A 15,098-nucleotide genomic window follows, 5' to 3' on the forward strand; every position below is an offset into this window, starting at 1 on the left:
TATGTTTAATCTTTCTTTAGCAGAGGTGCTGTACCGTTTTTATTTCAAGACCTGATTATCTTTTGTAGCCATGCTGCTAAAAACACGTCGCCGAAATTATACTGTTGCGACCCGCACAGACAGCTGTGGGTTATGTGTTAGGGTATTAGTGGGTTGTGTCGTACTTACCAGTGTTCGCACAATTGTTCCTTTATGATCTAGTCAGGTCATTACAATACGTTTTCATGTGGGTAGCTCAGGAGTGGATCCGATTGGTTATAATTTAATAGCTCTGAAAACATAAGATACCCGTAAAGAATTGGCGGACGCATACAAGCAATTCATCTGCGCTCATTCTCAAATCGTTATTATAAAAATCTCTATAATAAATGGTTGTCTAAGGTAATAACGCAGGCTGTCTTGCGTGTTGCTGTTTAAATAACCTTAGTATATATTATAACCCCGAAGATTTATCCACCTTTAATAATTTAGTTTGGCCTAAATAGAGCGCGATCGGCAGATATATCATTAGTAATCTTTATTAAGGAAACAACAATAACATTTCATAAATTATGCTACATTTCTATGAATTCATCAACCACGTACAATTTGTCAAAATCAATACCAATAAATAGCCCAATCAAACGATTATTATAGTATGCTGTGTTAAATGCGCAGATGTCTGAAAATTCGAATATTTACCAATTTCAACAGAGGCAGCTATCTAAAATGTTTGATTATGTTGATGGGAAAACAGGAACAGAAGAACACATTGATGTTGAAAGGAATAGGCCTAATAACAAAAGTCACCAAAAAACATCGATAAATAAATAGCTTGAGAACATAGTTCAATAAATAGTTAGTCTCTGAAACCCAGACCTATGAGCAACAGCCGGAACATTGGTACATTGTGGGAGGAAACCCGTCTGACGAGACTAATAAATAGTTAATAGATAATCAAATAAATACAACCTTGCAACACAAGTACTACATTAACGAACCTAAGAGTGTCATGTAAAAATCCATGTATTCTCGATAGCTTCGTATCCATAAGCATAGTGTTATACTTTCAATAACTTAAGTGCATTTTAAAACAAACACAACAAAATGTGAAACATGTCACTACAGTTTGTCTAAGAAATGTCCTCTATGAGAGGCACTTAATATGTCCTGGCCTTAACGCAGGTGCAGGCAATAGGCACTTTGATAAAGTGTGAGGTGAATGAATATTTTCCTGGGTTGTCCGTGCAGTCGGTCTTCATCAAAACCATCTGGGATTGCACTACAGGCACAGAGTTATATCCATAATCTTCGTATTCGGCCCGGTGATGTCCGTGCCCTACGATGATACATCCCGTGCATAGACATTCAGCAACAACAATCTTCTCAGGGAATCGTCCCTCTTTGCTATCGATGCTGTGGGAAAAGTGACATTCCAATGATACAAATAGCCTATTAATCAATTAATAATTCCATACGAAAATGTCTTTCCTGGCCATATGTCATGCACATTGACTCAAATTATATTATTGTCCGACTGAGAATATTACGGCTGCATGAGTAAAATTGTAGCCTCGTACGAACCATCCTGATCTCGGAGCTCACATTCTTTGATCACGTTCTGTGACGCGAAACAGAATATGAGTTGGTCATGATCATGATGGTTCGTACGAGGCTATACAATGTTAGACCTATCCAGAAAGTATTTACATCGAGTAGAAAGAGATGCCTTACCTGTACCGCCAGGGGGAGACAGAACGGTTGTTGTAGTCTACTGACTGTGAATGAAGGACAGCAGGGCAGGTCTTCTTCGTACCCAGCTTGTGAAACTGCGTTTCATCAATATGACCGTCATTCGGGTATCGGTTTCGACGCAAGATCTTAAGAGCTCCATCCTCCAGTTCTTCTGCACTGAAGCATCCCTTATGCTTGTGTGCCTCTGCTGCCAAAGTCAATTTAGCAATAAAAAGTCCAAGTAAAAGTAGAGTCTGCAAAGGAGGGAAATAAATTAATAAAAACGAACAAACACCATTAATAAATTACCATTTGAATAAAACCAATCCAAAATGATGGATCAAAACGTAATGCAACATTAATTCAGGTGTAGTTAAATTTCAACCCATCAGGGCAGTCAATCTCTCACTTACCTGCATAATCTTGAATAGACCTGGCATTTTCCAATATCAAATATATATTTGTTAGTAGAGAAGCCCAAGTGCTTATGCTCTGTTTTGTGCCATAATGCCAGTGATCCTACAATTTATATGTTACCTGGTTGGGGAAATCCGTATGTAGGAGGAAATGGAAATCACTATATTCAGTTCCCAGCTTCCTCTTTCCTACAGTGAGTGTCCCCACTGTCAGGACTTGGCTTGTGTTTACATCAACATTACATCACCTGTTATTACAATAATCTATATGAGCTTGTGTACACCTATACATACTTATTCATATTGATTTTATTAGCTGCTATAATCAATATATTGACCATAGGCATACTATCAGACAGCTTGCATCCCTTGACAGACAGTAATCTTACTGATATGTTTCCATAGTCAAGACAGAAGCTAGGAATTATGATGAAATATAACACAACTGTTCATTTATACACACACTGATAAAATGGATCAAATCTGAATCCAGAAATAAATGTAGCCTAATTTTGGCCTATCCTACTACACCTTTTCACAGTTTTCTACCAATAATAAATGTAACCACATAGTGTATGCTAAAACTTTCAAGGGGAAAAAAACTGTAAATATATTTGCTCATGTTAAATTCAGCATGATAAACAGAGGATGTTGATTGATGAATTCTTATTATAGTATATTTAGCTCATTCACTAGAGAACCTCATCAGCCTTCCTACAAGGTGAACACTTTCTCCTGCAGCCTGGATCTTCTCACTCTGATGCAAACAATGGTGTCATCACAATAGCCTCATCTCTCCCTGCCCCTCCTAAATTGTCTGAGTCCTACCCTTACTGAGCAAGGAGTATTTTTCATGTTTTTCCTGATTGAAACATTTCCAACATAGTTGGTTCCAGAAATACAAGTCAGTTACAAAGAAAGTAGATAAGGTGTGACAGCTGGACATACCAGTAGGTGTGCATTATAACGACAAACATTCTTCATTATAAATAGGTATTTTTGTTTGTGATGAAGAAGTTCCCTCTATCTGTAAGCTAATGAGCTGTCAGGCTATGGGACTTTTAGTATGCAGAATAATCACACTGTATGCAGATAAACTACTAGAGCATGTGTTTTAATATATTCTGGTCATGATGAAACAGACCCTAGACTATTAGTCTGCTTACTGATTAACATGTCTGAGAGATATAAATTAACATCTGCCACTGAAGACGGCTCAGTGAAAACTGAGATGAGGATTCCAATAAGGGCAAGTACCATGAACTTTCCAACGATCAAATCCCTGCCCCGAAGAACAAACACGCTAAATCAGTAGGACTTGTACCATTGACCAGTTTAGCTGGGCTCATATTTCCACCTTACTAACGTTAAATCAATATCATCACGTCTTCTATCACATTTGCCTCCAGTCTCTTTTCCAGAGTAATTACCTGGAGCCTCAGCCCAGCCATTGACTGCCAGTGGAAAAGCACCAAATGTCATTGGTTAATCAGAACGCATCTGTGATGTCCTTGCCCCACCCTAGAAAGCATCATGTCTCCTGCCCATTATTATTCATAAGATCTGCAGTAATCATGTGAAAGCCTTGTTTTTCAAATTATATTTGGTAGTGAAAATGTACATCAACATGCAATACATTGGGCTTCATCTCTTGTGAAGAACAAGAGAAAACAAGTGATTGATGGAGCCATGTTTCCAATTAATATAGGATTGGGGAGAGTGAAATTGTGGAGAAGGAACAGACATACAACAGATGGTTTCTCTTTATCAAAATAGTTTATTTAGAAGCCTTTTGTCACAAAAGCAAGACGCTCCTTATCCTCCGGTGTCCCCAACCATCTCTCATACTCTGTCAACTAAAAATGTGAGAAAAATAAAACACAGTAAATTACTTGAGAAGAGCTAGAGATTTTTTTTGGTAGATTAAAAAAGCAATACTTCACATCACTATCAATTTGTTCTCTACAATCATACACTTGAAAAAAATGGGTGCTTGTCAAATGCTCACTATTATTGTACACGGTATGTAAAATTAACACTGCAAGAGAACACAACGCACAGGCCTAGAACAGGAGAAGTCATTGGTTAAGACACAACCACCATGAACAAGAGGTCCTGTGAGCATGTTTCTCATTCTGAATGAATGCAGACGAAATGTTTGTACAGAGAACCAGTTGGGAGACTAGAGGCAGTTTCCAGGATCTTCAGAACGGAACAAATGGGGCAAGACCAGCACTCGACCCAACAGAAAAAAAAAAGACATGAGATAAGAGACAGTAAAAGGGGCAGACAGAGACACAGAGTGTGGATCAAAAGTATATAAATTCACCTTATCAATGAGACACAATGGGAAGATTGTTCCTTCTCACTAAATAGACAACAGTGAGCAACAGTGACGCCCTGCTACTACTTTTGTTCAGCACTGTAAAACCATTTAGACAACCTCTCTCTGAGGGCAAACAAGCAGAAATGTTTTGGTGGCCATTTTGTTCAGTAACAATTACACAATGGCCTTTACATTTTGGGACAGACACCTTTTTTACATTTCCAGAGAAAGCTAGGCTTCTTGACAGGTATTGGTGACTTATGTCCCTTGATGCTTGATGTTGCCTGGGCGACTTGGGTAGGCAGGCAGGCAGGGTGAGGGTTATTTCCCTGGGATCTTGGCCCTCTTGCGGGCGATGGCATCCTCAACAGCTTTGAGCTGTTTCAGCAGCTCCTCACGGCGGGACAGTGTGCTGCTAGGCTTGCCGGAACCTGAGCCCGGGCCGCCTGGGGGCTGCTTGCCTGAGCCCGAGGACAACCCCCCTGGACCTTTCCCAGACGACTTGGGTGGTGGGGACAGAGGACGTTTTCTAAAGAGAGAGAAATTACATGATTGGGTTTAGTGCCACATGCCTATGACAATTTACAAGGGTTATCATGGGTATTAATCTACCTGTATAGAGAGGGTGCGTGTAGATGTATAAATAGTGACGACATGGTCACATGCCCTGTGTATTGGTGTATATCATATACTTCTGGGGCTTCCACTTTTGTGACTTGTTCCACATTCAAAACAAAGGCTTGTGGTTGCTCTAACATCCTAAAATGACATCACTACTGCAGTGGTGAAGGGCAGCACCAACAATGAGGTGTCAGGTTGGGGTTGTGTGTGTAGTTTTGGATGAGAAGCAGCAGAGGGCACCTACCTTTCTCCCGGTGGTGGCATGGGGCGAGGGCCCTGGCCTCTGGGCCGGTCCATTCTAGGAGAGAGTGGGGGCCGTCCAGGCATCCTCCTGTCACCACGACCTGTAGGACATTGACGGGAAGTTGATTACATACAGCAGGAAAGTGTGGCCTCAGATGAATGACTTGGTTCAACACAGACATAGCATATAGAAAGAACAGATAATGCAGCCTACGGCAAGGTTTCTCCGGTAGTTGGATTTCCACATTTGGTATAACCAAACCACGTGTGTGTGTGAGTTCCTTGGGAAGAACACATTATTAATGTCAGACTAAGGCGTTTTCTGGACAGTTTGAGGCCCTCACCTCTCTCAGGAGACAATGCTATCCTCTTGCTGAGTGGAGAGGTAGGCCTGTCCTTGTCTGAAGGCATGTATCGCTTCCTGTTACCCCGCTCTGCCTGCTGCTACAGAGTGAGAGAGAGATACATTGTTAGTCAGACAGTTCACAAGCAACAAATGCAAAATACAGTATATGAGATAAAATCACATTTGCTCAATGTTCAATGGTGGCATTTAAATAATGTGTGTATATACACAGCCTACCCTGAAAAAATATCAGCGATACCAAAAGTATGGTATACAGAAGCTGGATATTAGTACATCTAGTTATTCAGTCTGACTGATAAGAGTATGAGGAAGTCAGACACATTGACTGTCCAAACTCTCCTTCGCACAAAGACACTCAGACCTCTAAACTCTAATGCTATTAGTACCACAGGGTGTGATATCAGTGTCACTTGTATCTAAATTAGTGTTGTCACAATACCAGTATAGCAATCCTACAATGCCAGATATTCCTTGGCAAACAGAAAACACGAAGCAGAGTGAACTCTGTGGTCATTTAAAACATACATTTGTAAAATAGTGTGTGCTATAGCTTGCAAAATAAATACATGTGACTCTGGGTGGCAACATAAGGCAGTTTTTTTCCAACATTAACATCATTTCTGTCGATTTTAGTCTCGGGACAACACTAATCCACATATTTTTCCAGAGTAATTCAGAGACTCAGTCTATTTGAGTTGAGGTGAGAGCAGTTGACTTTCAACAGTAAATCCATCAGCGGTCACCTTGTTGAGAAGTGTGAGTTTGATGTCTTTGTGCTGGCCATAGCCTCCAGGGGGTCCCATGGGGGGTCCGTGGGGCGGGTGCATGGGGTGGCCGCCAGGACCGTGTCCCCCTGGACCATGCCCCCCTGGACCGTGCCCCCTGCTGCCAGGCCCAGATCTGGGCATAGGGCCATGGGTGTTTCTATGAGGGAGGCCTGAGGTATCAATCTTCCTCCGGTCCTCTCTGGGGGGATGGGGCTCATCTTTCTTAGTGGGCTTCCCTGTGGAGAGCAGACAGTATACATCACTAACATACAACCCATAGAACCACCAGATGCTGCCATTCTGTGATGACACATCAACCACAATACAATCCAGAGTGAATTGCAGAGTCTATGACAAAAGCCTAACGACTACCTTTGTCCTTGTTGGGACCCCTGTCCCGTGGCGGGCCCCTCTCCTTGCGGGCATGGGGCTGTCCGGGGGTGGGGGATCGGGAACTGGCTGACGACACAGGGCTGGCCAGGTCAGCGTACATGTCATCTGAGTCAGCGCTCCTCACTGAGCTGCTGCTGGAGGAGGCCGAGGACACACTAGACACACTGCTCACACTCAGAGACCTAAACAGGGACCACAGGCCACAGGGAGAGAGAGACTCAGTGCTGTGTCACAAAAACCTGCACACACACTAACTCAGGCTGAAGGATATATTGACAGAATATTGACATTTCTAGTGGGGGGATTTTTATTTAAGTATGACAAATTATGATTAAAATGCACAAGAACAGAAGGTGGTGACTGAGTGGGTGGTGGGGCAAAATGGGGGACAAATCAATCAAACGGATGAATCACTTAAGATAAATGAAGAGAGGGGCAGGTGTACAAGCCAGGGTAATATAGATGGCAGATATAAAATCGCATAGTACCTGGATTTTCTAGGTAGTTGACCAGTGGATAAACAGCAAAGAAAAACAAGAGAGAAGGTATTTAATACATATCGGTTTCAAAGTGGTACCTGCATCAAATCAAATTGTATATGTTACATGCACCGAATACAAACAAACCTTAACGTGAAATGCTTAGTTACAAGCCCTTACTCAACAATGCAGTTCAAGAAATAGAGTTAAGAAAATATTTACTAAATAAACGAAAGTAAAAAAATGTATTAAAAAAAAGTTACAATAAAATAATAACGAGGCTATACCAGCACCAAGTCAATAACTATTTTCTGAGGCAAAATACTCTTAATTGTCAGCTTTTAAAGCAGTGTAGTGGAAGTTAGTGGAAGTGGGATCGGTTCTTCCTACCTGGACTTCTTGGATCCAGAGCGTGAGATGGAGGCAGAGGAGGAGCGGGATCTGGAGCGAGAGCTGGAGCCAGAGTAACTACTGCCGCTCACACTGCCACTGACTGTCCGCCTGAACAGGGGAATAGAGTGAGAGGAGAGAGAAAGATGAACATATTTCAGTGAGCGAAGAGATCATCATACTTTTAATAGTAGATTGTACATCACAGTAACAATGTGTCAGTCCAATTGATCCTCAACACTGGAGCTCCACAGGGTTGCGTTCTCAGTCCCCTCCTGTACTCCTTGTTCACCCACGACTGCATGGCCACTCTCTGTTTATCATATATGCATAGTCACTTTAACTATACATTCATGTACATACTACCTCAATTGGGCCGACCAACCAATGCTCCCGCACATTGGCTAACCGGGCTATCTGCATTGTGTCCCACCCACCACCCGCCAACCCCTCTTTTACGCTACTGCTACTCTCTGTTCATCATATATGCATAGTCACTTTAACCATATCTACATGTACATACTACCTCAATCAGCCTGACTAACCGGTGTCTGTATGTAGCCTCGCTACTTTTATAGCTTCGCTACTGTTGTTTATAGTCTATAGACTGTCTTTTTACTGTTGTTTTATTTCTTTACTTACCTATTGTTCACCTAACACCTTTTTTGCACTATTGGTTAGAGCCTGTAAGTAAGCATTTAACTGTAAGGTCTACACCTGTTGTATTCGGCGCACGTGACAAATAAACTTTTGATTTGATTGCATACTCGGCAAGGCATTTTAGGTCACATTCATATAACTTAAAACAAACTGTTGTCCCTGCAGTGGAGTAGAGTGCTGCATCACAGATCAAGGGAGATTTCTCTCAGAGCAAGAACAAAAGCTGTGTTCATTTGACGCCACTAACATCAAGTCACGGCGTGACTGACGATACAAGTTCACCTGAGAGGAAAACCTACGAAACAGCCTACAACTGTCTTCAAGTCCTACTCCTATTGCCAAGGGAAACTCCCAGCGCACCTCAGGTGTCATCGTGCCAGTCAGCTGTGAACATTCATCTCTGAGTGACAGCATCTTTTGTGGAAATGAATTAGTAGTGCCAGGTTGTGTCTGAGCTATGTGGTAACACTAAAAGCATCTAACACCCATTGAAATAATTCCTTGACAGCCCTTAAGATGCCCACACATTAATCTTGTACCTGTCTTACTTCCTACCCTTTTGCCTGCTCCTGTGACATGGACACCTGGTGAGCAGTGCCAAAGTCATCACAATATTCAAATCACCATTTCATACAACGATGGGCAGAAACATCAGAAGTTAATAGAATGTGCAAATATTTGTACTTTACTACTTTCCACATCAGCCCTCCATGTTTCAATCACATGAACACTCTGAAAAGAGATAGAAAGAAAAGCATTCATACATTATTCAAAATGTATCCACGGTATGAAATTACATTATGGTTCATGTTCCACTAAATAAAAGGTGTTAAGGAAAAGTGTGAAGGAAAACATGTTAGCTCCATTAACTATGAATCATTGCTGAACAAAATGACTTACATAAATATGCAGTCAAGCCAATAAATTAACATTTTACAGAGGAGCACAATGCGTCTTTAGAGCTGCAGGACCCCCAGCCAACAGGTTTTACATGAGGTTTTCCACAGGGAGAACCATGCCACCCACACAGCGTGAGCCTAGTGCATTCTAACCATGCAGGCAGAGAAACCACAGCCAGTGGCTCGCCCCCTCGCTGTCCTTTCCTACCCTTTTACTGTCCTTTCCCTGACCACAGCACCAGCCATGGGTTCTTCCCCATGCAGGCCCAGACATGGCCATCAGCTGACCCAGAGATAGAGGATAGTTCTTTCACCAACACACAGTCCTGCTGCTGGAATAGGCCCCTGCTGATGCAAATCTACTTGCCATACAAAGTGGCTTTGTGAGCTGAGGGATACTCGTCGTGCAAGTTCAATAAAAACCCCACACACACACACTCACAAATATGCCTGGTATTAGGCCTACCTGTGACATACTGCCTGAAAATAAGGTTGACAATCTGATTTGCAAAATATTAAAATTATTAAGTTAGTGGAGCCGCAATAGAGTTCACTGCAATAAGCTAGTAATAAAAAAAGACTAACACCCAGATGGGAAAAAAATTGTCTCTCCTTGATTTGTGGCAATATTTTGTAGAATCATTGCACCGTGGTATTAGGGACAGGCACAGTTAATTGAATAATCAAATGGACGTTAGTATTGGATTACTTGAGTGAGTGTTCATTTAAAAATATATAATAATTGTAGGCCTATTTTAACAATGAAAAAGCTGTCTAAATTAAATGAAAATTATACTTGTGACATTGTTAGCTACAAGGATATATACCATGACACTTAATTCTTAATTTAATAAAACACAATGTAGCTTTTATAACGATGCGTTGAGCTACTGCTGCACGTTTAGCCCTCCAGTCCTCCCTGACATCGGTACACTTCAAACAGCAATTACATGCTCGCAACTAACAGAGTTTCCACAAAACCTGAAACAGATCGATGCAAAACACACACCAGAAAACGTTATTGTTACAGAACATCGGTGAAAATCAGAATTCTCTTTCACTTTTGCTCTTAGCCAAAACTAGCGGAGAAAAGCAGTCTGTCCTCTGTTTACCACTGCCATGTGCATTTGTGTCATTTTGATTGGTCAAGAGCATTTTATTTGTGTGTTGCATTTGGACTACCCGCATATACAAACAAATGTCATGATATAATTTGAATAGTAAAATAATTTTGAATATCCATCCCTACTTGGTATATCACTGGATATCCTTGAGCTCTCAGGTTGGCTGTGTTAATATGTGACAGAGGAACTTGTGATAGACGGATGGCCAGTAGAAGTGTGTACTTCTGTCCTACCTCCTGGGTGGGTTGTGCTGCTGCCTCTCCTTCCGTCGGCCCCCCTCCCGAGGCGGCATGGGTCGGCCCCCCTCCCGAGGCGGCATGGGTCGGCCCCCCTCCCGAGGCGGCATGGGTCGGCCCCCCTCCCGAGGCGGCATGGGTCGGCCCCCCTCCCGAGGCGGCATGGGTCGGCCCCCCTCCCGAGGCGGCATGGGTCGGCCCCCCTCCCGAGGCGGCATGGGTCGGCCCCCCTCGTGGGGCTCGCGGTGGTTGACGGGCTTGCCCCCCTCCGGGGTGGGTTTGGGGAGTTTCCCAGGCTGGCCTGGCAATGGTGGGCTGGGAGCTTTTCTGGGGGGAGCCTTCTCCCTACGAGGAGAGGGAGGTGTACCAGGCTTCAGTGGGACGCTTGAGGATAAAAGTATATTGCTTTGTTGTTTGGCATGCAGCATTCACACGTCACACGGGGCAAACCCCATACTTTCTTCAAAAGACTGATTGACTATAGACTAACACCAGAAGCATGCTAGCTACACATCTAAGGTTATATAGCATGTCAATTAAATGCAAACTACTCTATTATTATGTAAGACTCAGTACCTATAGACTCTTGAGCCATGAAAGGAAAAGTACAAACGATCTGTGTGAGTTGTGTATGAAGGTGCACAGCACAACTGATGAATATACAGCATGTCTATGGATGAATGGGTATGGCTGTACCCTTTGGGCCCTAGAGCTGGCGGGGCCTCAACTTTATTCTTGGCGCTCCTCTGTGCTGAAGGGGTTGGAGACGGAGACGATGAGAACGATCTGGACCTGCAGTGAGATAGATAAACAGAAGCCCAAGTTTATCTTATGGGAGACCAGCTATCTTATGCGAGACCATAGGTTAAAGGTTAACATGGACTTAGTGAATGAGTGTCCTATTCAATAGACAGTGTTGTGGGGGTGTGTTAGGTGGTGCTGTGCGTTGACAGACAGGCAGGCAGAGTGTGTGTCGGACCTGGAGTGGCTGCCGCTGAAGGAGCTGCGCTGGGATGAGTGACTGGAGTACGAGCTGAAGGACGAGGAGCCTGAGCGAGACCGAGAGCGGGATGAACCGGAGCCTGTGTAGGAGGACGAGCGGGACGAAGATCTGCAGAACAGAACACACTTAACCTCACTCTTTAACACACAAACACGGAGTACTCAAGTAGATTGGAACACTGCAGAAAATAGGTGCTGATGTAAGGCAGAGTACCAAAGTAGATGTATGGCTGAATTGAAAGCTACCTAGATGAGTTGGACAGCGATACAGAGGATCCAGAAGGCCGGTGTCGCCGGCGGCCCCGGGGTGGTGACCCAGACATGCCCGGAAGTCTCCTGGGGGATTTGGACCGGCGCCAGGGGTCCTTCCACTCATCCGGCCGCTTGGAAATGGGCATGAGCTCCTTTTTGGAAGGCGGTTCCATCATCGGTCGACTGAGGAGGAGAGAAAGGAAATAGGGGCAAACAAATTAAAATCACACATTTTGCAATAAAGCATCACAAATGAATGAGACTGAAATCATGGACAGAAGGCCAATGATGAATGAGGACATTTTGATTCCATTCACTGTTTTCATTCCTTTCTTAACACGCTTTTCAGTGACAGGTCTTCTCTTCTTTTTTGAAGAGCTGTGGTATGAGGATGACAGCATTGTGCGTACCTGGAACCAGTTCATGTTCCTGATAGAGTATGGCACGTCATATTGACACAACATACTGACACAACATACTTGAGCGACAGCCTTCCAGTTATTCCCAGGTAAGAGAAACCGAGACACTGATTTACAACATGATGCGTTGCAACAGGAGCTGATCATGATCTAAAAAAACACATTCAAAAACGTTCAAAAGACTGTTCCTTGCCACACCTATGTGTATTATACGTCCTGTGCCAACTTCCTGACAGGTTGTCATTCTAAATAAGAATTTTCTTAATTGATTTACCAGTATAAAGAAAAATGTGAAAAAAATGGAAAAGTATTCAGAGAGAATTCTTTTTTTCCCCTCATCAATCTACACACAATACCACATAACGAGAAAGAAACAGATTTTTAGAAATGTTCGCAAATTTATTACAAATAAAAATACATAAATATCAATTTACATAAGTATTCAGACCCTTTACTCAGAACTTTGTTGAAGCACCTTTGACAGCAATTACAGCCTTGACTCTTCTTGGGTATGAGGCTACAAGCTTGGCACGCCTGTATTTGGAGAGTTACTCCCATTCTTTTCCGCAGATCCTCTCAAGCCCAGTCAGGTTGGATGGGGAGCTTTGCTGCACAGCTATTTTCAGGTCTCTCCAGAGATGTTCAATCGGGTTCAAGTTCGGGCTCCTGCTGGGCCACTCAAGGACATTCAGAGACTTCCCCCGAAGCCGCTCCTGCGTGCTTAGGGTCGTTGTCCTGTTGGAAGGTGAACCTTCGCCCCTAGTCTGAGGTCCTGAGTGCTCTGGAGCAGGTTTTCATCAAGGATCTCTCTGTACTTTGCTTCGTCCATCTTTGCCTCGATCCTGACTAGTCTCCCAGTACCTGCCGCTGAAAAACATACCCACAGCATGAGGCTGCCACCACCATGCTTCACCGTAAGGATGGTGCCAGGATTCCTCTGGACCTGACGCTTGGCATTCAGGACAAAGAGTTCAAACTTGGATTCATCAGACCATAGAATCTTGTTACTCATGGTCCGAGTGTGCTTTAGGTGCTTTTCGGCAAACTCCAAGCAGGCGGTCATGTGCCTTTTACTGAAGACTGGCTTCCGTCTGCCCACGCTACCGTAAATCAAATCAAACTTTATTTGTCACGTGCCGAATACAACAAGTGTAGACCTTACTGTGAAATGCTTACTTACAAGCCCTTAAACAACAGCACAGTTCAAGAAGAGTTAAGAAAATATTTACAAAATAGAATAAAGTAAAAAATAATAATAAAATGTAACAATACGAATAACGAGGCTATATACAGGGGGTACTGGTACCGAGTCAGTGTGCGAGGGTACAGGTTAATTGGGGTAATTTGTACATGTAGGTAGGGGTGAAGTGACTATACATAGATAATAAACAGCGAATCGCAGCAGTAAACAAAAGGGAGGGTGGTCAACGTAAATAGTCCGGTGGCGATTTTATTATTTGTTCAGTAGTCTTATGGCTTGGCGGTAGAAGCTGTTGAGGAGCCTTTTGGTCCTAGACTTGGCGCTCCGGTACCGCTTGCCGTGCGGTAGCAGAGAAAACAGTCTATGGCTTGGGTGACTGGCGTCTGACAATTTTATGGGCTTTCCTCTGACACCGCCTATTATATAGGTCCTGGATGGCAGGAAGCTTGGCCCCAGTGATGTACTGGGCCGTACGCACTACCCTCTGTAGCGCCTTACGGTCAGATGCCGAGCAGTTTCCATACCAGGTGGTGATGCAACCGGTCAGTACGCTCTCGATGGTGCAGCTATAGAACCTTTTGAGGATCTGGGGACCCATGCCAAATATTTTCAGTCTCCTGAGGGGGGAAAGGTTTTGTCGTGCCCTCTTCACGACTGTTTTGGTATGTTTGGACCATGATAGTTCATTGGTGATGTGGACACCAAGGAACTTGAAACTGGACCCGCTCCACTACAGCCCCGTCGATGTTAATGGGGGCGTGTTCAGCCCACCTTTTCCTGTAGTCCACGATCAGCTGCTTTGTCTTGCTTACGTTGAGGGAGAGGTTGTTGTCCTGGCACCACACTGCCAGTTCTCTGACCTCCTCCCTATAGGCAGTCTCATTGTTCTCGGTGATCAGGTGTTGTGTTGTCAGCAAACTTAATGATGGTGTTGGAGTCGTGTTTGGCCACGCAGTCGTGGGTGAACAGGGAGTACAGGAGGGGATTAAGTACACACCCCTGAGGGGCCCCAGTGTTAAGGATCAGCGTGGCAGACGTGTTGTTGCCTACTCTTACCACCTGGGGCGGCCCGTCAGGAAGTCCAGGATCCAGTTGCAGAGGGAGATGTTTAGTCCCAGAGGCCTTAGCTTGGTGACGAACTTCGTAGGCACTATGGTGTTGAACGCTGAACTGTAGTCAATGAACAACAATTTCACATTGGTGTTCCTTTGTCCAGGTGGGAAAGGACAGTGTGGAGTGCGATTGAGATTGCATCATCTGTGGATCTGTTGGGGCGGTATGCGAATTGGAGTGGGTCTAGGGTGTCCTGGAGGATGCTGTTGATGTGAGCCATGACCAGTTTTTCAAAACACTTCATGGCTAACGACGTGAGTGCCACGGGCGGTAATCATTTAGACAGGTTACCTTCGCTTCCTTGGGCACAGGGACTGTTGGCCTGCTTGAAACATGTAGGTATTACAGACTCGGTCATGGAGAGGTTAAAAATTTCCGTGAAGACACATGACAGTTGGTCCGCGCATGCTTGAGTACACATCCTGGTAATCCGTCTGGTCCAGCGGCTTTGTGAATAAAGACCTGTTTAAAGGTTTT

General features: G+C 43.9%; 2 protein-coding genes across 2 annotated transcripts in view; both read right to left on the reverse strand.

The window, feature by feature from the left end:
• Positions 1-502: 502 nt before the first annotated feature.
• Positions 503-2,132, reverse strand: LOC106573803 (interleukin-17C). Its single transcript, XM_014149154.3, has 3 exons — positions 2,127-2,132; positions 1,714-1,967; positions 503-1,395 (listed from the first exon to the last, which is right to left on the reverse strand). Exons 1-3 carry the CDS (start codon positions 2,130-2,132, stop codon positions 1,140-1,142), a joined length of 516 nt encoding a protein of 171 aa, XP_014004629.2. The 3' UTR covers positions 503-1,139.
• A 1,754-nt stretch (positions 2,133-3,886) lies between these two features.
• The window catches only part of LOC106573693 (zinc finger CCCH domain-containing protein 18), a 29,899-nt gene continuing 18,687 nt past the window's right edge, over positions 3,887-15,098 (reverse strand). The window contains exons 10-19 of the mRNA XM_082962692.1: positions 11,883-12,071; positions 11,614-11,745; positions 11,331-11,426; positions 10,632-11,018; positions 7,716-7,826; positions 6,826-7,028; positions 6,430-6,689; positions 5,664-5,763; positions 5,321-5,420; positions 3,887-4,984 (exon numbers count right to left, since the gene is read on the reverse strand). Of these exons, the coding sequence (XP_082818818.1) occupies positions 4,777-4,984; positions 5,321-5,420; positions 5,664-5,763; positions 6,430-6,689; positions 6,826-7,028; positions 7,716-7,826; positions 10,632-11,018; positions 11,331-11,426; positions 11,614-11,745; positions 11,883-12,071 (1,786 nt within the window). The 3' untranslated portion in view covers positions 3,887-4,776. The remainder of the gene's footprint in view (positions 4,985-5,320; positions 5,421-5,663; positions 5,764-6,429; positions 6,690-6,825; positions 7,029-7,715; positions 7,827-10,631; positions 11,019-11,330; positions 11,427-11,613; positions 11,746-11,882; positions 12,072-15,098) is intronic.

The sequence above is a fragment of the Salmo salar genome, chromosome 16 (assembly GCF_965601325.2).
Source record: "Salmo salar chromosome 16, fSalSal1, whole genome shotgun sequence".
Classification (NCBI taxonomy): domain Eukaryota; kingdom Metazoa; phylum Chordata; class Actinopteri; order Salmoniformes; family Salmonidae; genus Salmo; species Salmo salar.